The sequence below is a fragment of the Ochlerotatus camptorhynchus genome, unplaced genomic scaffold (genome assembly GCF_037179485.1).
Source record: "Ochlerotatus camptorhynchus isolate MF236.1 unplaced genomic scaffold, CSIRO-AGI_Acam_v1.1 ptg000414l, whole genome shotgun sequence".
Classification (NCBI taxonomy): domain Eukaryota; kingdom Metazoa; phylum Arthropoda; class Insecta; order Diptera; family Culicidae; genus Ochlerotatus; species Ochlerotatus camptorhynchus.
The window spans coordinates 357,730-381,013 of record NW_027040900.1 but is presented as its reverse complement, the minus strand read 5'-3'; the positions used below and the strand labels follow the sequence as shown (position 1 = coordinate 381,013).

The 23,284-nt window shown below is 41.5% G+C and overlaps 1 protein-coding gene across 1 annotated transcript in view; it reads right to left on the bottom strand.

The window, feature by feature from the left end:
* The window catches only part of wapl (wings apart-like), a 53,993-nt gene extending 31,480 nt beyond the window's left edge, over positions 1 to 22,513 (bottom strand). Inside the window, exons 1-3 of the mRNA XM_065233745.1 lie at positions 22,025 to 22,513; positions 11,046 to 11,299; positions 9,944 to 10,986 (exon numbers count right to left, since the gene is read on the bottom strand). Of these exons, the coding sequence (XP_065089817.1) occupies positions 9,944 to 10,986; positions 11,046 to 11,202 (1,200 nt within the window). The 5' untranslated portion in view covers positions 11,203 to 11,299; positions 22,025 to 22,513. The remainder of the gene's footprint in view (positions 1 to 9,943; positions 10,987 to 11,045; positions 11,300 to 22,024) is intronic.
* Positions 22,514 to 23,284: the final 771 nt, after the last annotated feature.

Genomic DNA, 23,284 nt, shown 5'->3' with positions numbered 1-23,284 from the left:
GGTTCGGTGCAAAGGACGGAAGCCCCACCCAGGAGTACCACTCATATCGAGACACAACCAAACACGCAGTGCAGATGCGTTGAGAATACACTGAAAGTCACTGACCTAGAGAGGTTCCTTCACAAACTCCGGCAAGACCTCATATCAGAGATTAGAGCCAGACACTGGTTGAAACCTCTGATGGAACTCCAGTCGAAAATCATCCAGAATGTTCAAGCAGCTAAATCAGACCTAGACAAGGATCGTATCATTATCGAAATAGGAAACGACATCAGGGATCTGATCGAAGCAAATAGCCACCAGCCTACATACGAAACCAGAATCACCACCGCTTGCAACAGTGGAGTGTAAGCAGATCAACATCCTGCAGCATAATGTGCAAAGCATAAGATCCATGGACACCCGGGAGGAATTAAGTCAGTTCCTACACGAAAAGGACATCCATATAGCACTGCTGCAGGAGATTTGGCTGAAAAAAGACGAAAACTTCACACTAAAGAAATACACCTTAGAGTCGAAAAGGAGAAACCAAGGGTATGGAGGAGTAGGAATTCTGGTCCATGAGGACCTTGAATACGAAGCCGTCGATATGGAGGGCTACCTTCCGGTGGAGGTAGTAGGAATCAAGATTTCTAGAGGATTCGACCCCATAACTCTGGTCTCAGTGTACGTGCCTCCAGATCGAAGAATGGAAAAAGAAGTAAAGGGAAAAATGAAGAAGCTCTTCGACACGTTAGACAACATGACAGGAGAGATTCTAATCGGAGGCGATTGGAATGCCCATCATAGGACCTGGGACCCACAATCTGCGGAATACGCCAAGGGCAAGTTCCTCAATAGCTGGATCGAGGGCTCACAATATATCCTTCTGAACGACGGAAGCCCAACGTGCCTAACCACACACTACAGAAGCAGCACTGCTGTGGACATTTCCTTGGCTACTCCGGGGCTAGCTAGCAGAGCCAGATGGTCGGTAGAAGATCACGAGTTTGGAAGTATACACCTTTCAATCGTAATAGAAGTAGGAGGCACCATCCCTGTCGTGAAGGGTAAAGCACAGACAAACAGACATAACACTCGCGAGTTGTTCATCGAAAAGGCATTTAACGGTCAATTTAAAAGTATCGTAGTTGGTAGTACCTCCACCTGTGGCGCGCATAGTCAGTTCCCTTGCCTTTTAAAAGTATCGTAGTTGGTAGTACCTCCACCTGTGGCGCGCATAGTCAGTTCCCTTGCCTTTGACGTTTACACACTACCGCCATCTGTTCAGTGTACTACCCAACACAGTGTACTCAACAGATGGCGGTAATGTTTTAGCGACGATGATGGTTTTGACAGGCGAGGAAATCCTGACTAACCTAGCAAAGAAGAAGAACCACTCTACCCCTGGGGAAGACGAGATGTCCTATGCCATTCTCAAAGCTCTAAAGCCTGTAATGCAGCTCAAAGTAGCGGAGATGATTAGCAAAGTATTCATCCTTGAGGAAATTCCCGAGAAATGGAGAATCACTCAAATTAAACCAATACGGAAGCAGAACGGAAATCCTGCAGAACCATCGGGTTGGAGGCCAATTGCCCTGATGAACGTCAACCTCAAGCTGCTAAACGCAGCAGTCAAGGATAGAATCGTTGAAATAATCGACCTAGAAGACCTGTTACCGCCCCTCTCGTTCGGTTTTAGGAAACACTGCTCAGCAACAACGTGCGTTAATTACGTGGTAAACCGGATGAAGGGAAGACGGCGAAAAAAAAGATTGGAATGGCCATCTTCCTCGACCTTTCCCAAGCATTCGACTCGGTTAACCTACAAACTCTACTGAAAACACTGGCCAGGCAAAACATCCCAGACAAAATAATTTCCTGGCTTCAAGAATACCTGCACCGAAGAATCCTGAAAGTCCAGACCAGCGAGGGGACAGTGGAAGTGGTGGTCAGCGAGGGACTCCCCCAAGGATGCCCACTTTCCCCAATACTCTTCAACCTGTACACCGCGGCGTTGCATAATATTCATGAGGAAGAAGGGGAGTTAGTCCAATTTGCGGACGATTTCGCTCTACTCATCACAGGATTCAGTCGAAGGAAAAGGCAGGAGGTTGATAGAGAAAGTAAACAACGGACTATAGAGTATCAACCTGAAATTAAACATCAGCAAGTGCGCGGCGATAGTCTTCTCGAGGAAAGACATATCGGGAGTCAGGCTGAGACTGGGTCAGGAAAAAATCGAAATAAACAACACACACAAATACTTAGGCTTTGTACTGGATAGGACATTATCATTCAGGCAGCACATCACGTACGTCAGGCAAAGAGGAGAGAAGAAACTGGGCATCATTAAAATGCTCGGAAGAAGAAAAAGCAACGCAGATCCCGAAACCTTAGTCAAGGTAGGAAACGCAGCCATAAGAAGCAGAATGGAGTATGGAGCGCAAATTTTTGGTGCGACAGCACCAACAACCATCCAGAAAATCCAGACACTGCAGAATGCCTACCTTAGGTCGGCGATGAGATACCTAAAGTCAACCCCGATTCACGTCATACATGCGGAAACAGGTCAACTGCCCACCAAGGATCGCATTGAGTGGCTCACGTTAAGGGAGGTAATACGGAGCAGCTTCCACAACAACCAACTCCATCGTTTTATTGAGGAAACCTACAATCTAGAACCAGAAAATGGTTCTTTTCTAACTAACGTTGCAGCAAAACACATAGACGTAGTGGCCCAAATTCACCCACGAGACAGTTCCATACTCAAAATCAACAAAAGAGAATATTTAGACCTGGACTTGAGAAGAAGAATACGCACTAAACTGGTAGAAGAACAAAAAGCAAAAAAAGAATACAGCCAAGCAGTCTGGATCAAGTACTTTGCCGAGGTCAAGGACCGATACAAGGAGTTCAACCAAATCTACACGGATGGGTCGAAAACAGCAGCTGGGACCGGAACGGCAGTATACGACAGTACAGATGGATCGATGCTCAAGGACAAAATAAATGGAAACTTCTCCATCACCAATGCGGAATTACTAGCGATCAGCAAAGCCATAGAGCTGATCATAGACAGAAACTACACCAAAGCTATCATCTTCACGGACTCAAAAGGAGCATGTCAAACACTGTTGAACAGAAGCGAAAGCAAGGAAAACTTCCTAGCCGGGAAAATCGTCGGAATGTTGAAAGCGCATAGTAACATAAATATCGTCATCCAATGGATCCCAAGTCACCAAGGTATACCTGGGAACGAAATAGCTGATCAGGAAGCGGTCGGTGTCACCCACGGCAGACAAACAGAGTTTATGGCTCTAGCTCTCGCGGACGCTACCTCTCTAGCTAAGAAGGAAATATGGAACGCCTGGAAGCAGACGTACCAAGGGATCTCGGAAGAAAAGGGAGTGTTCCACAGAACATTCATGACAACTCCAGGAAACAAGATATGGTGCCAGAAATTGGCATTATCAAACGAAGAGAAAACAGTACTCAATCGCATCAGGTCGGGTCACTCACTGACGAAGGATCGCCTACACCAGTGGGGACTGGAACTCGACGAGCTGTGTGATTACTGTGCGGAAAAGGAGGACATCACACACATTCTATATGTATGCCCAAAGTACAACAATGAACGAGTCGAATTCCCAGCACTGGAGTACTTCAAACCACTAACAACCATACTCGAAGAAAATGCGGAAACAGAACTTAAGCAAATAGTTCAATTCGTTAAGCAGATAAAAATCAGAATATAGAACAAGACCACTGGGAAAGAAAAAAACAACTACTAAACGAAACCAGAATCAGCGGCGGCGAGATGGGCCGACGTCGGCCTCAGCCTGTCATCAATGACAACGTCAAACAAAAAAAAAACTTAGATCACTTTTCCAAAATTGGTTTCTTGTTTTCGTTTTCAAGCACAGAAGGCGGTCGTAGGGCCAGGTCTCTAGTTGTTCCAAACTCGAAGTAGATACTGTAGGCCAAAACTAATAACCCCAAGACTACTTAGCATAGATCAACTATATTTTATCCACAACGAATTAATGTACATCCCTACCACTATCTACGAAATGTGTAAACTGTGTAGATTTCGAACGAACTGAAAAACTCTCCAAACTCAGACAATAAAACATTCCATACTTCCGCTTTGCAAAGTTCAGACGCGTTTTATTTCGTTTTTTTCGGTGGTGACGGCAAAAATTGAGAAACGTCTCAATTTTACGGGCTACAATACAATGAGTCACGGTTCTTTTAGCAGTTTGTGGTCTTTTATTTAACAATGCTTTAAAACTAGAAGAACAATTATCATTAGCTGAGAGTTAAGAATAATTTACTTACAATTCCGGTGACCTTTCTAATTACTGACTAAGATCGCACAGGGCCATAGAGTCATCCCGTACCGACTAGATTAACATGTCAGACGTCCGTCCAGACAGATGACGGAAAGAGATTAGTTGTCAAATTGAAATGAAAATCAAAAACAAAGCAGACGGTGAATGCTATACATGTGCGGTGTTAAACCAACCGATTTTCACTAATTAGAAGTATTACTGAGTAATAGGATAAATGTTGGATTCGGCAATACCTTAACCTATTATCGTCAGGGCGTAAACAAAGTCCTAGAGCACTAAAATTTGGCCAATAGATGCTCTCAAACACAATGTATCCACATACCAAAATTCAAGACCAACAATTGAAATGGCCTTAACTCCATTTTGTAAACAAACCTTGTAAGGCCATTTTCTCGCGAACCGAAGTCCGCAAAGGCAAACCAACGTAATGAACAGGTAGGGGCAATTCTCCTCTACCCGATTGTGGTTTAGGTTTGCGAATGAAGGTTTCGGTTACAAAATGGAGTTAAGGCCATTTCAATTGTTGGTCTTGAATTGAGCTCTCAAGGACGTTGTTTACCCCCTGACGTTAATAGGTTAAGGTATTGCCGAATCCAACATTTCCCCTATATAATTATAGCAAACAGTATAAAAAAAATAATAGTAGTGATGATGCAGTTGGAGTAAGTTGCCTTGATACTTAATCTATTATGAATTCCTAAGCTAAAATTTATGATGAAACTTATAGGTTATGATCTACTGCACATATTATATCTATTATATTTGCTAAATCATACTCGCTTAAACTAGCTAAAATAGTAAGTAAACCTATTCTAAATAAATTATAAACTATCGTAATCCTAATGCGATGTCACCCATCAAAGCTATAGCAGTTAAACCATAGAGGTAACTCTAAGACTAGAAGGTCCCGAAATAACGTGCTCAACTTTTTGGCTCAGCTCTGGTACTATCTTCGGTCCCAAGCTAATCGATTCACCCCTCGAAACAGAGGAAAAACCAATAACCCCTCATTTTATCTGTCAATCTTTCATAGCGAATCAAAACAAACATTGCGTAGTACTAGAATTTCGACTAGAATGGGGTACGTTAATCGTTTGCTTGGGACCAATAGGCTAGTCAAGTAGTGAGCCAATTTAAAATCGTTAGTTTCGTATTGATTGTTGGTTAAACCAAGTGAATCGAACGTATTGGACTAGAAGTAGAGTTGAGTTAGAAAGGTCACCGGAATTGTAAGGAAATTATTCTTAACTCTCTACAATATGTTTGCTAATTATTATTGTTTTTCTTGTTTTAAAGCATTGTTCAATAAAAGATCACGAACTGCTAAAAGAACCGTGACTCATTGTACCAACTGCGACGTTGGAACACAGACAAACAGACATAACACATTGAATATTTCTGATTGTAAAACATCGTCGATAAAACATTACCGCCATCTGTTGAGTACACTGTGATGGGTAGTACCCTGAACAGATGGCGGTAGTGTGTAAACGTCAAACGCAAGGGAATTGACTATGCGCACCACAGGTGGCAGTACTACCAACTGAGATACTTTTAAATTGACCGTTAAATGCTTGGTCGATGAACAACTTGTGAGTGTTATGTCTGTTTGTCTGTGGTTGGAACATTCTTTAAAAAATTCCGACAAGCCGTTGGAAGGTACTGCATAATGTTGGGTCGGACTACCAGAGGTTCAGTGTGACGATGACATCTAATCAGGATGGACTGTACAATTGCATAGCCTGCAACAAACCAGATCGATCGGAGAACATGGTAGCCTGTGATGCCTGTAAGGATCGGTACCATTTTTCTTGTGCGACGGTGGACGACAGCATCCGTGATAATAGTTGGTCGTGCAGCAAATGTGCCTCTGGCGTAAACGAAGTCGATGTCTTCAAGTCTGGCAGATCAAATAGGAGCTGTCGATCAATGCGGATCCAACTCCAGCTAATGTAGATTGAAGAAGACCGGAAAGCTTAGGAGAAAGCTTTGATGCAAAAGTACGCGATACTGATGGCGGAAGCTGATGACAACGAAAATAGTATCGGAAGCCATCGTGGTCGAGTAAGTAGCAAGAATAGAGTCAGCCAGTGGTTGTTGGAACATGCCAACCAGTTGTCAGATGACGGTAATGGATCCAATGCGGGTGAATCAAGTCAAGCATGGCAACCAGCGATTCTGACCGAAGTGATCACGGAAGAAGTGAGCCAAGAGACTCCTCTTACAGCTTTGGGAGGAAATACAGTGGACGGAGCCAAACAAAGAAAGTGCATACACATCAACACCCATTTAGCAACAGTTGCAGCAAATACCGAATCCTTTACGTGTACCGCTGTACCCACAAACGTTTCCTCAGCCGGTTCCGCAGCCGATTCCTCAGCCAGTGCCACAACCGGTGTGGCAAGCAGGCCCAAAGCCGTTGCCAAATCCAATCCCGACACCAATTCCTTAGCCAGTTACGCAGCCGGTGCCACAACCTGGCCTAAGACCGATAGCCAAACCTGCAACCAGGTCCTCGGCTGATTCCACAGCTTGTCCCACAGCCGATCCCACAACCAATACTACAGCCGATGCCGTGGCCACCGAATCCAGAACCAATGCCAGCACCCCCAAACCCACAGCCGAATCCAATACCATCATTCGTCTATCCGACACTGATGCCAGAGACGCAGCCTATCCAGTATCAAGCTGCTTGGGGACATTTTCAGCAGCAATTAGCAGCTATGCAGGTAGTGCCCAAGGATCTTCCGATTTTCACTGGAAACCCAGAGGAGTGGCCGCTATTTGTAAGTAGCTACCGGAACTCAACAACAATGTGTGGTTATTCGGATGCTGAAAACCTGATGAGGTTACAAAGATGCCTGAAGGGATGCGCACTGGAAGCTGTCAGAAGTAATCTTCTTCTTCCTAACTCAGTTCCTCAAGTAATGGCAACGCTGGAAACATTATTAAATAATGCTTGGTTCGCTGCTTCAGGTGTCCAACCAGATTCTGTACAATGATGCCGAAGTTGATCAGAGTTTCCAAACGTTCTGCTTTAGGTGTTGGTACAGAGCGTACCTTGTTCAGCATCGACTGCAGCAAACGGGCAGGACTACCACATTTTGGTATTAGCATCGGTGATTCTGCTAAAATCAATGACACGAATTGATAGAACATTTCTTTGTTGTTGAGGGAAAATAAGACCGTCGAGCAAGAGAGATCCTGGAGAGAACAACGACGGGAGGACGGTCGCTATGAAACGGGATTACAATGGCGCAGTGACAAGGTGCAGTTTCCTCCTAGCTACGCTATGGCGGAAAGGAGATTAGCTTGTGTTCATCGTCGTTTAAAACCTTTAAAACCGAACCCGGAGTTACAAGCGAATTTGAAGGGGCAAATCGAAGAAAGGCTACGCTCACAAGGCGTCACAGCAGGAGATCGAAGACGCCAACTCTAAGCGAATGTGGTTCCTGCCGTAATCAATCCTCGAAAACCCGGAAAAGTTCGATTGATTTGGGACGCAGCTGTCAAGGTAAACGGGGTATCCTTCAACGGCCAGAATCTGCTAACTCCACTTCCGAAAGTGCTGTCTCGATTTCGACAACGGCAAGTAGCGGCCGTTGGAGACGCGCGTGAGATGTATCATCAGTTCTTCATTCGGTTAGCGGACCGCTTGGCTCAGTGCTTTTTATGGAGTTCTGATCCATCAACAGTTCCGGAGATATTCGTTATTTTGGGTCGACATGATCACCTTGTCAGGCTCAATATATAAAGAACCTGAATGCAAAGAACTTCGAGCTTGAGTATCCGGAGGCAGCAGTGGCTATAGTAGAAAATCATTATATGGATGATTACTTGGATAGCCGGGACACCGAAGAAGAGATGGCGAAGCTAGCTGTAGATGTTCGTTTGGTACACGACAAGGCCGGATTTGAAATCAGGAACTGGGCGTCAAACTCAGCGAAGGTGCTGCAAGGTATCGGGGAGCAAAATAATGTTCATCGTAAGGAATTCAGCAACGACAAGGTGTAACGTGTGCTGGGAATGGCGTGGCTTCCTGATGAGGACGAATTTATCTTCAGCCTGTCTAGTGTCTAGTGTCGGGAGATTCAGTGCCAACGAAGAGGAAGATTTTGCGATTCATCATGAGCTTATACGATCCGCTCGGCCTAATATCTCACGTTCTCATCCATGGAAACAATAGTGATCCAGGATCTTTGAAGATGTGGAGTCGGATGGGACGACGTAATTCCGGAGAGCGTCGACGAAAGCTGGAGAAGTTTCAACGAACTGGATCTAGCACGAATTCCCCGTTGCTACTTCCCTGGCTATGATAAGCAGTGCTACCAAACATTGGAGCTCCATACATTTGTAGACGCGAGCCTGTCCGCTTTGGCTTGCGTAGCTTACTTTCGCATAAGCGATCACGGACAACTACGTTGCGCACTGGTAGCGTCGAAGACGAAGGTAGCACCTCTGAGACCATTATCGGTTCAACGCTTAAAGAATCGTGACTCATTGTACCTACTTCGACGTTGGAACACTAGTGAAAAATCACTGTTCAGAGATATAGATTTGACATCACAGAATAATAACCACAGGGGTCAAATGAATCCTGCTTTAAAATGACGATAGTAAGGAAAGTTGTTGAATATAGGGGATAGTCAAGGTAACAGTGATAGCAGTTAAAAGGTTGGAAAATACAGAGGTAGAGATGGATGATTCGCTATGCCAATCGAACCTGTTCCATGACCCACAGAATCTAGATTTAGACACTAATAGTGGTAAGCTCCGTCGAGCATAATACGCGATTTAATCCGGAGTTCGGGAGATCTGTATTAAATCCTTATCCTCGATTCGGTAAGCACCAAGAGATGATTAAACAAAGAAAGCACGCATCCATTATCTCTCGTATTGTAGAGAGTGTCTACGGGTAAGTGCATTCGCGAGAGAGCTGTCAATCTACTGTTATTTCTGGAGTGCATTTTGTGAATAGGGCGTATGTAATAAATGTAAACTGCTTACTCTTCCTAAAGGCAAAATTAAGGCCCGCTACCTCATTTCTATTTCATCAAAAAGTATTTGCCGTATGTGTCAACTGATCAAAACCGTTTGGGTTGAAGTGGTGGCTGTTAATTGTCCGCACTGGTGAAGCCAGCCGGTTTGGCTGTGGGTTTCTTGGACAAACCTGAAGAGTCCTGCCCGCTGAAAGGGCGATTGGATTCAGGAGCCGGATACGGACTTCGTTAGCGGATTGATTGTAGGTTGCCTCGGTGATCGATGCGTTTGGTTCAGATTAAAGAGCCTGAATTTATAAAAAGGCGACATCTTATCCATTTGACAGGTCTTCTGCTCGTTTGGAATGACTTTTCCTATGACTTTGACAGACAATCGATTGTTCCCATTTTGACATGTCGTCCCTTTATAAATTCAGGCTCTTTAGTTCAGATGTACATGTTGATGTCTTTCAGCAATTGAATTACGCTCTTCAGCTCGTCTATCTTTGGGTCCATCAATATTTGAGAAAGCGGTTTCATGCTATCTAGCACTTGCGCCTTGAGGTATGCTAGGCGTTGAACTACTTTTCCAACCAATCCAAAATATGATATGTGCTTCTAAATGCTTACCTTCGATATCCGCAGCACAATTGGCGGATGCTCCGTCACCGACGGTGACGACAACGGCATCGGAACCGTCATTTTCACTTCCTTGTGCTCCCTCGTTCTAACACGATCTTCGGTGCCACTACCGCTGCCCGACTTGGTTGGGCTGGCCATTCCTGCTGCCATTGGCAATGGCACTGGCACCGGCACCGCTGCTGGAATTTTCACAACACTTTCACTAGGCACCGGCTCTTCCGGTGCTTTCTCCACTTGTTCTTCCTCATCTTCCTCTTCTTCTTCTTCGTCATCATCATGTCCTGCTTCTACTTGCTCTTCCGCCGGTTCCGGTTGAGCTTCCGGCACAGCAACCGGTTCCAAGGCCAACTTGGATACTGGCGGAGTTCGCGAAACTTCGTCACGGTACGGAACCATGTCGAAACTGTCATCGTCTTCGTTATAGTTAACCACTTTGTTCCTGATACGAGAGGAGTTCCGCTTGGGCAACTCCGGCGGCAGTTCCACTTCCTTCTTGGTTTTCTTCTGTTTCTTCTCCTTCTTTTCGGATTTCTCTTTTTTGTTGTCCTCCTCTGGAGCCTGCAGCTGCTGTTCGTCTACGGCACCAGGAATAGCAGCAACAACAGCAGTAGCAACTGCTGCTGCTGCTGCTGCTGCTGCTACTGCTACAGCAGCTTCGGTCTGCTTCTGTTTCTTCTTCTTGGATTTCTTTTTAGCCGGTGCTTTCGCTTCCGTCGCAGCCGCCCCGGCAAGGGATTGGTAGTACCCGACCTGAGTGTAGGTTGGACTTCCACCGGCATCCTGTGCGATCCGGGCCTGCAACTGTGACGCCTGAAAGTGCAGGATGGGTTTCTGCTGTGGGCTGCCATAGCAGGAGGCATCCGACTGCCGGTGCGGATCCGGGGTGGCACCAATCGACGACGGTGGAGCCGTATTGCGACTTTTGAAGAACTTCTTCGGCTTGACCGGATTGGAGACCTGCGTCGACAGGCTCGCCACATTCGAGGAGCAGTTGAGGTCGTCCGATTCCTTCGGGCTGGTGCTTTCGAATTCTGCGGGGTGGAAAGAAAAGGTTTAATGCATTGATTCAGGTTTGGTAGATTGGACTTACCATAGCTAGTATTGCGAATCGAGGTGAAGCTGGTGATGCCCCAGCGGCCGACCAGACCGGCAGATCGCAGCGGAGCCGGCCGGTTTGTGTTTTCCTTTTCCTTCATAAGGGAATCGATCGGAACGATCAATCCGTGACCTTTCCCCCACTTGGACATGGTGGATTGCGATGATGATTGTTTACGATTGAAGTGGTGAGTAATGAATAATATGCGTTTTTGCTTAAAATCTAGACTTGCTGCTTAGATGATACTCCTGAAATTGATAAGAAATAATCGAGATTAGACCGTTGTCAACTTACAGCTTGTACCCGTGAAATTCGAGTGAGGAAGGATCAATGAACGAACGAACTGTTTTACTGTGAGAAGTTATGGGATGAGTGAGGCTCGGACAAGAATCGGACCAATTACTGCCCCTCTACATTGTTTTTCCTTGACAGTTAACTGTGGAGGCAAGACTAACTCGTTCGACTAAGCCTCCGCAGTTGGGACACAGTTCACCGTATCAAGTAACGAATGACGGCTCGTCCGAGTACGTTGACTCTTTTTAGTTGAGCGCGACATAATCAGCTGAGCTGCCTGAGTTACCACAATGGCTAGAACAAACTCGTTTAAATCGTGTTCTCGAGCTCATCAGCTGAGAGTGAGAAGTGGAAATCCAGAACCTTCAACCCTACTATGGGAAATTGTTCAATGCGGTTATCAGATTAGTAAGTACAGGAATACAACGGATAACGCCGGTGGGTGGTGCCGAGAGAAAATATTCAGATAATCCCGAGCAACCTGATTCTCAATGGGACTAGTAAGACCCAAACTGAAATGGGGTCTTCCGATTCCGCGGCATTTTTTTTGCGACATAGGGGAAGCTTCCTCTGACTAACCCAGGACAATTTTTTCCAGCTTTTGCTGAAAGCTTCTTCCGATTTCCTTCATTAGATATTTCAGACTTCCTGCGAAAATTTCTCCGGTCAATTCCCAACAAAATTTTGCGTCGTAGTGGATGTTTTGTTTTAATATAAATTTTAGAGGGCGGATGTGGACTTTACTTGAAAGACATTTTGAAAATCACAATTTTCAGGTGAAAGTGCTAGGTATGCACTGAAGTAAGGACTGAGAAAACCTTCCGCGAAGTTCTGAGATCTTCACGGAAGAACCTCATGGAAATATTTCTGGAAATTTGTTGGGACAAGTTTTGGAAGCTTCTCTGTAACATCTATACAGCGCTGTTCCGTGTCTCGGAAGCTATTGCTTCGATACGCTTTGTTCATTTTATGCAGCACAGTCTCTTTTTTCGTTGACGTTGCGCAGTGGGGTAGATCGTATTGACCGACAAAACCTCTCAACTCCTAAAATTCAAGCCATAGAGGTTAGGTGATAGTTGGTCAGGTGAATACGATCTATCTTTTAACGTCATTTGTTTCGATCGAGATCACTAAAATTTGATCTAGATCAGCTGTATCTTTTGACGAAGCACGCTATAAGACTGTCCACGAGACAGTTGCGATCAGCTGACTTTTTTGTTTACCAAGAAATTTTGACAGATCACAGTAGAACTGACAGTTCACTCTCATATGAATTTCTGCTTTGTTTATGTTTAAATTCAGCACCATTAACACCAGATCACTCACACACTCTTGATTTCTAGCTGTCAGTTCCACTGAGAAACGTCTCTTGGATCCCCTTATTAAAACACAATCCCTAGCAATGTGTGCATATAGATAAGAGCTATATTCTGATCTTGTTTACAAAATGTTGATCTAGATCAGTTATATATTTTGGTAGAAGCATCTTATCGTACAAAACCACATAACTTCTAAACTTCATATTATAGAGGTTTGGCGTCTTCGGAAAAGTTGTGCAGGTGAATAAGATCTATCTTTTAACATTCTTCATATTGATCTAGATCGCTGTATTTTTAAATAGATCAGCTCTATCTCCGTAGCTTCAAGCCATCGAGGTTTGATGTCTACGGAAAAGCTGTTCAGATTAATAAGATCTATCTTTTGACATCATTTGTTTCGATCTAGATCACTATAATTTGATCTAGATCAGCTGTATCTTTTAAGGAAGTACGCTATTCAAACAACATCATAAACAAAAGTTTTCAGATAGATCAGAGCTATCTTTTGATACCATTATAACTGATCTTGATGACTAAATTTTTATCTAGATCAGTTCTATCTTGGGGTGGAAGCATCTCATCGGACAATACCTCATACCTACTAAACTTCAAACCATATTGGTTGGGTGTCTCGGAAAATTTGTACAAATGGATAAGATCTATTTGTTGACATAATTTTTTTCGATCTAGATCACTATAATTTGATCTAGATTAGCTGTATCTTTTAAGGAAGCACACTATTCAAACAACATCTTCGTTCAAAAGTTTTCAGATAGATAAGAGCTATCTTTTGATACCATTATAACTGATCTTGATGACTAAATTTTCATCTAGATCAGTTCTATCTTTTAATGGAAGCATCTTATCGGACAAAACCACATACCTACTGAATTTCAAACCATATTGGTTTGGTGTCTTGGGAAAAGTTGAACAAATGAATAAGATCTATATTTTGACATGATTTTTTTTTCAATCTAGCTCACTATAGTTTGATCTAGATTAGCTGTATCTTTTAAGGAAGCACACTATTCAAACAACATCTTCGACAAAAGTTTTCAGATAGACAAAAGCTATCTTTTGACATCATTATAACTGATCTTGATGACTAAATTTTCATCTAGATTAGTTCTATCTTTGGGTAGGAGCATCTTATGGGACAAAATCTCATACCTACTAAATTTCAAACCATATTAGTTGGGTGTCGTCGGAAAACTTGAACAAATGAATAAGATCTATCTTTTGACGATTTTTTTTCCGATCTAGATCACTATAATTCGATCTAGATCAGCTGTATATTTTAAGGAAGCTCGCTATTACAATAAAATCTTAAACAAAGATGCTCAGATAGATAAGAGCTATCGTTTGGTACCTATAGAACTGACCTAAATTACTAAACTTTCATCTAGATCAGTTCTATTTTTTGGTGGAAGCATCATATCGGGCAAAACCACATAACTACTACACTTTAAACCAGATTTTTGGTGTCTTCGGAAAAGTTGTTCAGATGAAGATCTAGATCAGCTGTATCTTTTAAGGAAGCAAGCTATTCAAACAACATCTTCAACAAATCAAGCAAGACGAAGAGAATCTGTCAATGTTACTTAGGACCTAATGCAATGTTCAGCTTGAAATGTTTTCAGATAGATCAGAGCTATAATTTGATACCATCTATAACTGATCTTGATTACAACATTTTCATCTAGATCAGTTATATCTTTTGGTATAAGCATCTTATCGGACAAAACCTCATAAATACTGAATTTCAAGCCATCGAGGATTGGCGTCTTTGGAAAAGTTGTGCAGGTGAATAAGATCTGTCTATTGACATCATTCTTTTCGATCTAGATCGCTACATTTTGATATAGATCAGCTCTATTTCCATAACTTCAAGCCATCGAGGTTTTATGTCTTCGGAAAAGTTGATCAGGTGAATAAGATCTATCTTTTAAAAATCATTCGTTTAGATCTAGATCACTGTAGTTTGTTCTAGATTAGCTGTATCTTCTAGTACGATATTAAAAAAAATCTTTAACAAAGTTTTCCAGACAGATAAGAGCTATCTCTTGATACCTTTAGAACTGATCTTAATTACTAAATTTTGATCTAGATCGATTCTATCTTTTGGTAGAAGCATCTTATCGGACAAAACCACATACCTACTAAATTTCAAACCATAGAGGTTTGGTGTCTTCGGAAAAGTTGTTCAGATGAAAAAGATCTATCTTTTGACATCATTCGTTTCGATCTAGATCACTTTAATTTGATCTAGATTAGATGTATCTTTTGACGAAGCACGTAATTAAAACAGAATCTAAAACATTTTTTTTCAGATAGATAAGAGCTATCGTTTGATACCTTTAGAACTGATCTTGTCTACTAAATTTTGATCTAGATCAGTTATATATGGTGGTAGAAGCATCTTATCGGACAAAAACATCATAGCTCCGAAACTTATAGGTTTGGTTTGGTATCTTCGGAAAATTTGTGTAGATGAATAAGATCTATCTGATTCGTTTTGATCTAGATCACGCATGATTAGTTTTGATCTAATCTATACTTTGATATAGATCAGCTTTATCTCCTTAACTTAAGGCCAGCGAGGTTTGGTGTCTTCGGAAAGGTTGTTCAGGTGAATAAGATCTATCTTTTGACGTCATTTATTTTGAACTAGATCACTATAATGTGATCTAGATCAGCTATATATTTTGAGGAAGCGAGCTATTGAAACAAAATCTCTAACAAGGTGTTCATATAGATAAGAGATATCTTTTGATACCTTTTAAACTGACTTTTATTCCTACATTTTGATCTAGATCAGCTATATATTTTGGTAGAAGCAACTTATCGGACAAAACATCATAACTCCTAAACAGATGTTTTGTGTCTTCGGAGAAAAGTTGATAAGATCTATCTTTTGACATGATTCGTTTTGATCTAGATCGCTTCAGTTTGATCTATATCAGTTGTATATTTTGAGGAAGCACGCTATTAAAACAATATCTTAAATAAAGTTGTTCAGATAGATATACTAGACCCTCTCTAGATAAGAGCTATAATTTGATACCTTTAGAACTAACCTTAATTGCTAAATTTTGACCTAGATCAGTTATATCTTTTGGTAGAAGCATCTAATCGGATAAACCCTCATAACTACTAAATTTCAAGCCATAAAGGCTTGGTCTCTTCGGCAAAGTTGTTCAGGTGAATGCGATCTATTTTTTGGCGTCATATGTTTTGATCTAGATCACTACAATTTGATCTTAATCAGCTATATTTTTTTTAGAAAACACGCTATTAAAACAAAATCTTCAGATATCTTTTGATACCTTCAGAACAGAACAGACCTCAATTACTAAATTTAGATCTAGATCAATTCTATCTTTTGGTAGACGCATCTTATCGGATGAAATTATCTTCTAACCTTATAGCCACAGTGGTGTCTTCGGAAAAGTTGTTTAGGCGAATAAGATCTATCTTTTGATCTAGATCGTTTTGATCTAGATCACTATATTTTTTATATAGATCAGCTCTTTCTCCTTAACATTAAGCAATAAAGGTTTGATGTCTTTGAAAAAGTTGTTCAGATGAAAAATATCTATCTTATGACATCATTTATTTCGATCTAGATCACTATAATTTGATGTAGATCAGCTATATGTTTTGAGGAAGCACGCTAATAAAATAATATCTTAAATAAAAATTTTCAGATAGATAAGAGTAGAGAGTGTCTAGCATAAGAGATTCAAAACAAACTGCCTTGGCAACCTATGCCTAGGTGGTTTCTAGCAACGCTGCCAATACAATCAAGATAGCCGCTGCTCGATTCGCTCTGGCTTTGACAGTTCGCTTGGCTCAAAACCAGCAAATCCAGTCGGCTCCTCTCTTATACTAGACCCTCTCTAGATAAGAGCTATCTTTTGATACCATCAGAACAGACCTTAATTACTAAATTTTGATCTAGATCAATTATATCTTTTGGTAGAAGCATCTTATCGGACAAAACCTTATATCTCCAAAACTTATAGCCACAGAGGTTTGGTGTCTTCGGAAAAGTTGTCCAGGTGAATAAGATCTCTCTTTTGACGTAATTTGTTTTGATCTAGATCACTATAATGTGATCTAAATCAGCTATATATTTTGAGGGAGCACGCAATTGAAACAAAATCTCTAACAAGGTGTTCAGGTAGATAAGGGATAGCTTTTGATATCTTTAGAACTGACTTTTATTCCTTAATTTTAATCTAGATCAGATATATGTTGGTAGAAGCAACTTATCGGAGAAAACATCATAACTCCTAAACAGACGATTGATGTCTTCGGAGAAAAGTTGTTTAGGTGAATAAGATCTATCTTTTGACATGGTTCGTTTTGATCTAGATCACTAAATTTTTATATAGATCAGCTCTATCTCCTTAACACTAAGCAATAAAGGTTTGATGTCTTTGAGAAAGTTATTCAGATGAATAAGATCCACTTTTTGACATGATTCGTTTTGATCTAGATCACTTCAATTTGATCTATATCAGCTGTATCTTTTGAGGAAGCACGTTATTAAAACAGATTTCTTACGCAAAGTTTTACGGATAGAAAAGAGCTATCGTTTGATACCTTTAGAACTGATCTTGATAAATAAATTTTGATCTAGATCAGTTATATATGTTGGTAGAAGTATCTTCTCGGACAAAAACATCAGAACTCCGAAACTTATAGTTAAAGAGGTTTAGTGTCTTCGGAAAAGTTGTTTAGGTGAATAAGATCTATCTGATTCGTTTTGATCTAGATCACACATGATAAGTTTGATCTAAATCACTATACTTGGATATAGATCAGCTCTACCTCCTTAACTTAAAGCCATAGAGGTTTGGTAACTAAGGAAAAGTTGTTCATGCGAATAAGATCTCTCTTTTGACGTAATTTGTTTTGATCTAGATCACTATAATGTGATCTAAATCAGCTATGTATTTTGAGGAAGCACGCTATTGAAACAAAATCTCTAACAAGGTGTTCAGATAGATAAGAGATGTCTTTTGATATCTATAGAACTGACTTTTATTCCTAAATTTTGATCTAGATCAGCTATATATGTTGGTAGAAGTAACTTATCGGAGAAAACATCATAACTCCTAAACAGATGTTTGGTGTGTTGGGAAAAGTTGTTTAGGTGAATAAGATCTATCTTTTGACATGATTCGTTTTGATCTAGATCACTAAATTTTTATATAGATCAGCTCTATCTCCTTAACATTAAGCAATAAAGGTTGGATGTCTTCGGTAAAGTTGTTCAGATGAATAAGGTATATTTTTGACATCATTAGTTTCGATCTAGATCACTTCAATTTGATCTATATCAGCTGTATATTTTGAGGAAGCACGCTATTAAAACTATATCTTAAATACAGTTTTTACTAGACCCTCTCTAGATAAGAGCTATAATTTGATACCTTTAGAACTTTTTTTTTTTTCCTTTATTATAGAGATTTTTAGCCATTGGCTAGTTCATCTCTTAACCTTTAGAGCTGACCTTAATTTCTGAAATAACCACTCAATTTCAAGCCATAGAGGTTTGGTCTCTTCGGCAAAGTTGTTCAGGTGAATGCGATCTATTTTTTGGCGTCATTTATTTTGATGTAGATCGCTATAATTTGATCTAAATCAGCTCTAATTTGCGTGTTTTCAACTATTTAAACAAAATCTTTAGATAGATAAGGGCTATCTTTTGATAACTTCAGACAGAACAGACCTCAATAAGTAAATTTTGATCTAGATCAATTCTATCTTTTGGTAGAAGCATCTTATCGGACAAAACCTCATATTTTCAAAGCTTATGGCCACAGAGGTTTGGTGACTTCGGAAAAGTTGTTTAGGTGAATAAGATCTATCTTTTGACATGATTCGTTTTGATCTAGATCACTATATTTTGATATAGATCAGCTCTATCTCCTTAACACTAAGCAATAAAGGTTTGATGTCTTTGAAAAAGTTGTTCATATGAATAAGATCTATCTTTGGATGTCATTTGTTTTGATCTAGATCACTATAGTTTAATCTAGATAAGCTCTTTATTTTTTGGGGATGCACGCTTTTAAAACAAAATCTGCAACAAAGATTTCAGATAAATAAGAGCTCTTTTGATACATTTATGAACTGATCTTAATAACTAAATTTTAATCTAGATCAGTTATATTTCTTGGTAGAAGCATGTTATCGAACATAATCTCATAACTCCTAAAATTCAAGTCACAAAAGTTTGGTCTCTTCGGCAAAGTTGCTCAGGTAAATAAGATCCATATTTCAGAGCTGGTTATAGTGACTAAAATCACTGAAATAGTGACCAAATAGTGACTTTTAAATCATAAATAAGTAACCAATAGTGACATTTATCTGGTAACTCAGATATTCAAATACGGTTGGATATTGAAATAAATTGCATTTTTTTGTCATGGACCATAAAATTCCATTCCATAAAGTGACAGTCAGCAATCGAGCGGATTCTTAGGAAGATTTTGAGGTCATCTGCATATGATAATCGAAGAGCTTCAATGACCAGATGCACGTCTTTGAAGTACAGTAGAAAAATCAACGGTCCCAGGTGACTTTCCTGCGGTTTGCCTGATGCGGCGAAGAAGCTAGCTGATCTGCAATCTCCTATAGCAACCATTAATTGGCGACCAGTAAGGTACGATCGAAACCTACTCAGAAGATTACCGCATACACTGAGCTTGCCGAGTTTAGCAATCGCAATAGCATGGTTCAATTTGTCGAATGCTGCGGATAGGTCTGAATATAAGGTCCGTTTGAATTCGATCCGACATGCTATCGGCAGCCTCACGGATGTGCTCCCATACCATGCTAGACAATACATCTATGATACTACGGTGGTCAGTTTTACGGAAGTCATAAGAAACCGTAGCGTGATAATCGTCGAAATCACGCACGAGTTTGTCCTCAACAGTGACGATTAGAGGAGGGTGACGCAAAATTAGCTTAGTTAGTGCACAAGGAGCCGAGGAAATTGATGGAGCTCTGTCCTGAGGGCCCACGAAGCAGAGGTCCAAACTACGACTGTTTTCGTTAACTACATGGTTAATTTGAGAAAGCGTTGCTGCACTGTAGTTGTTAAAAAAAATATGTTCAATCACCAGCTTTCACTCTATCAGGCACCTAAGTTGTATAAACTCAAATGATCCAGAATCTTTTAACAATATGCTTTCGAATTTCGTCATCAGCTGATGAGCATCTATATGACTAATTTTAAGAATAGGATGAATTGTAAATGCTTTAAATTAGACTGTTTACATTTCCACATTTAAAAGCCATAAACAGCCATTCCATCATGGATACAAAAATCGTTTATTGGTAGAGGGAACTTCCTCCCCACAAAATATAGAATCTTCGGTTTACACCTCATTTCTCAACTCAGATCAACAAATGACGTTCGATAGAATTATTTACATCAGGTTTAGGAAGATTTGCGCCATCAGGCTAAGCATTTAAATTCGGGACGACAATCATCCTACAGAGAGCATTCCGTATTTCAACTGAGGTCCGTTCGCTTCTCGTTCATCCTGTATTCGAGAGGAGCATCATCTGACTACAAAAAAAACATCATACGGTTGCAGCTATCATTCGACAATGCGATTTCGATTTGAATGGTCTGAGGTTTCCTTCGAACAGAGGATGGTTGGTTACCATGGGTGTTCCCAGCAAAATCCTGACTCATCGCATTGGATAGTACTGAAGCTTCGATACCTGAGAGACACGAAGCAGTTATCCTTGGAATTCAATCCAGACGACGAAGCAAGTCCTTTGCTTGGATATACTGACTTGGCCATTGGCAAAGAAGATAGTAAATCGGTGAGTGGATATTTATTCCAGGTTTTTGGCAACACGATTTCCTCGGCCATATCTTCGATTGAAGCCGAATTTGTGGCAACGGGACGTGTTTTCTTGCGGACGTAGAGCCAGTAACCATCATGAAAGATAACCGTTGACAAGCATCAATTATAATATTCCGGAACCTTTCCGCAAGTATTACAACCAATCAATTTCCGATGAGTGAAACTGATTTTAAGATGTAGCTTCCACGAAGTTGTTAAAAGCAGCTACAAGTGGGCGTCTTCCGGGACGCTTATTTATGCGGAACATGTAGGCTGATTTCCCACGGATTGCTTTACCGCTCAGTAATGTTTTCATAAGACTGCATTGGGTAGGTTTTTTCGTCGCCATTGTGGTAGGTATTCCTAAAATCATCGAAATCTTATCATTTTTATCTGACCCAATAAGTTGTGTTTGCTATATTACCCAACGCAGAGATTAGGAAACTCGTAGATAATATTATTCTTATTCTTGCCAGAAGCCACAAAGATTTAAACCTATGATTACATACATGATATAGATAAACTTACAGTGCGATGGCCCAATTTTGATCTGAATCCAGTTAGATTACATCGGAAAAATGAGTAATCATTCCAAACAACCGAGGTAACTTTCATCTCCACCTTACCTGCGTATACAAAACAAAGAATCTCCATTTCATCTTCATCATCATCCATTAAGGCAAAACTCGCCCATCATCCCGCAGATTTAAAGCTCCATTTCGCCCATTATTAAATGGCACACACATGACGAAAAAACGACGACGACGATGGTCTGCTGTTGATGTCCGGAGGCACAGAGACGAACCAGGGACCGAAGGGAGGAAGGGTTTATCTCATTCTAATCCAAAACTGGTTTACAGCGAAAAAATGGTGCTGCTGCAGCGGTATCACATTTATGTTTACAACAACAAATCCCCACCAACACACGCGCACACATGACGGACGGACGCCTGTCTGTGCTGCTGCTGCTGATGGCGAACGAAAATACCATCTTTTTGTCAAAGACCATTCCCCCCCTTGTGGGTTTCTTCCTTTTCATGGCTGCTTTCTTGCTCGTGCACTCTGACCATCAGACAAGCTCCCGTGAAATCCGAGACTCGAATCAGAAGTAGTCCTCTGCCACTACAAATTGTTTGTAAACATTGTTCACAATAATTTCAAAACAGAGCCCTGACACCAGCGTCTTGAAAAGAAAAAAAAAAAAACAAAACCAGATAGGAAGCTTTCATTGATCAGTAGGGCGCGATTCATAATTGGAAAAAGTTGCCGTTTTCATGGCGGCTGCTGCACGGTCACCCCATCCCCCAGATTGGTAATAATACCGTGGATCGCGGGAGAAATTAATTCCGCGGGGACTCCGCGCCCGGGTTCAAAACGCCCAGCTTCTTTCTCCTCGCCCACCACAGCCCAGTCGTTCGATCTCTTTCCCTCCGTCATTCAAACCGTTGTAGATCCAATGAGTAGATTTTGTGCATTTTGTTACCCGATAAAAACAGAGAAATGCTGCACTTTCGTACGCACTTTTCTTCCGTCCCAGGTTGGTGCTTTCTCGCTCAGGCTTCCTCCGTAAAAAAATAGTAATGTTGGGTTGATGACTACTAGCCTGCTGCGTCTCGCGCGCACTGTCGATGAACGGTAGACTCGAAGGGGGGCGCGGCAACGGTGGCGACGGCTGCAGCGGTAATCTTTCTTCACCCCCTCTTCCCTTTCACTTCAACCTCGTTGCTTCTTCTGCTGTTCCTTGTGGAAGGAAAAAATCTCCGAAAAGCACTTTTTCGCACGGTTCCCGCACTGGAATCGACTTCCGCAAGCGTATTCCATAGCGCCCGACCGTCCGGCGATCGGGGGGTTCACTTTTCCGCCGGAAAAACACGCAAATTTTACTCCGAAAACCGCAGTTATTTATTTACGCGAAAGTTTTCCTTTTTCTCACCACACGACGACGACGATGAGAAACCGCGACGGACGACCGAATGAAATATGAATGTCCACCAACCAAATATACCAAACACACATCGCACCGAATGACAGAAGAGCACACACCCTCTGGTGGCTTCTCTGTTTCGCAGCCGTCGAAGGTCCCAGCAACACACGCACACATGTATGCGAGCGATCACCCGCACGCAGGCCGTCGTGACGGGCAGCTCGAATCGCTACACCTGAAAGCTGAGAGGCGCGGATGCTGCTGTCTCCGCCAGACAGCGTTTGAGTAGTTTTTCGAGCAGATTTTTGATGGATCGATCCGTGCGGAACAGCGTCGCTTCACGGCAGTTCGAAGGGGATGCGTTCAAAACATGATGGGGCTTGAAATGAACGTTGCTTGGTGGTTTGCTCATGTATTACGTACTTCATTTTGCTTGAATTAAACGAAGCTAAAATTGTATGTTGGGTAGTCTACAACATTTTATCCAGAGGATTGTTGAATGTATCCGTATGCGGTACGGTCAACAATCAATACGAAACTAACGATTTGAAATTGGCTCACTACTTGACTAGCCTATTGGTCCCAAGCAAATCGACTAACGTATCCCATACTAGTATAAATAATGTTTGTTTTGATTCGCTATGAAAGTTTGACAGATAAAATGAGGGGTTCGTGGATTTCCCTATGTTTCGATGGGTGCATCGATTAGCTTGGGACCGAAGATAGTACCAGAGATGAGCCAAAAAGTTGAGCACGTTTCTTCGGGACCTACTAGTCTTAGAGTTACCTCTATGCTAGCACCATCTATCATCCACATTC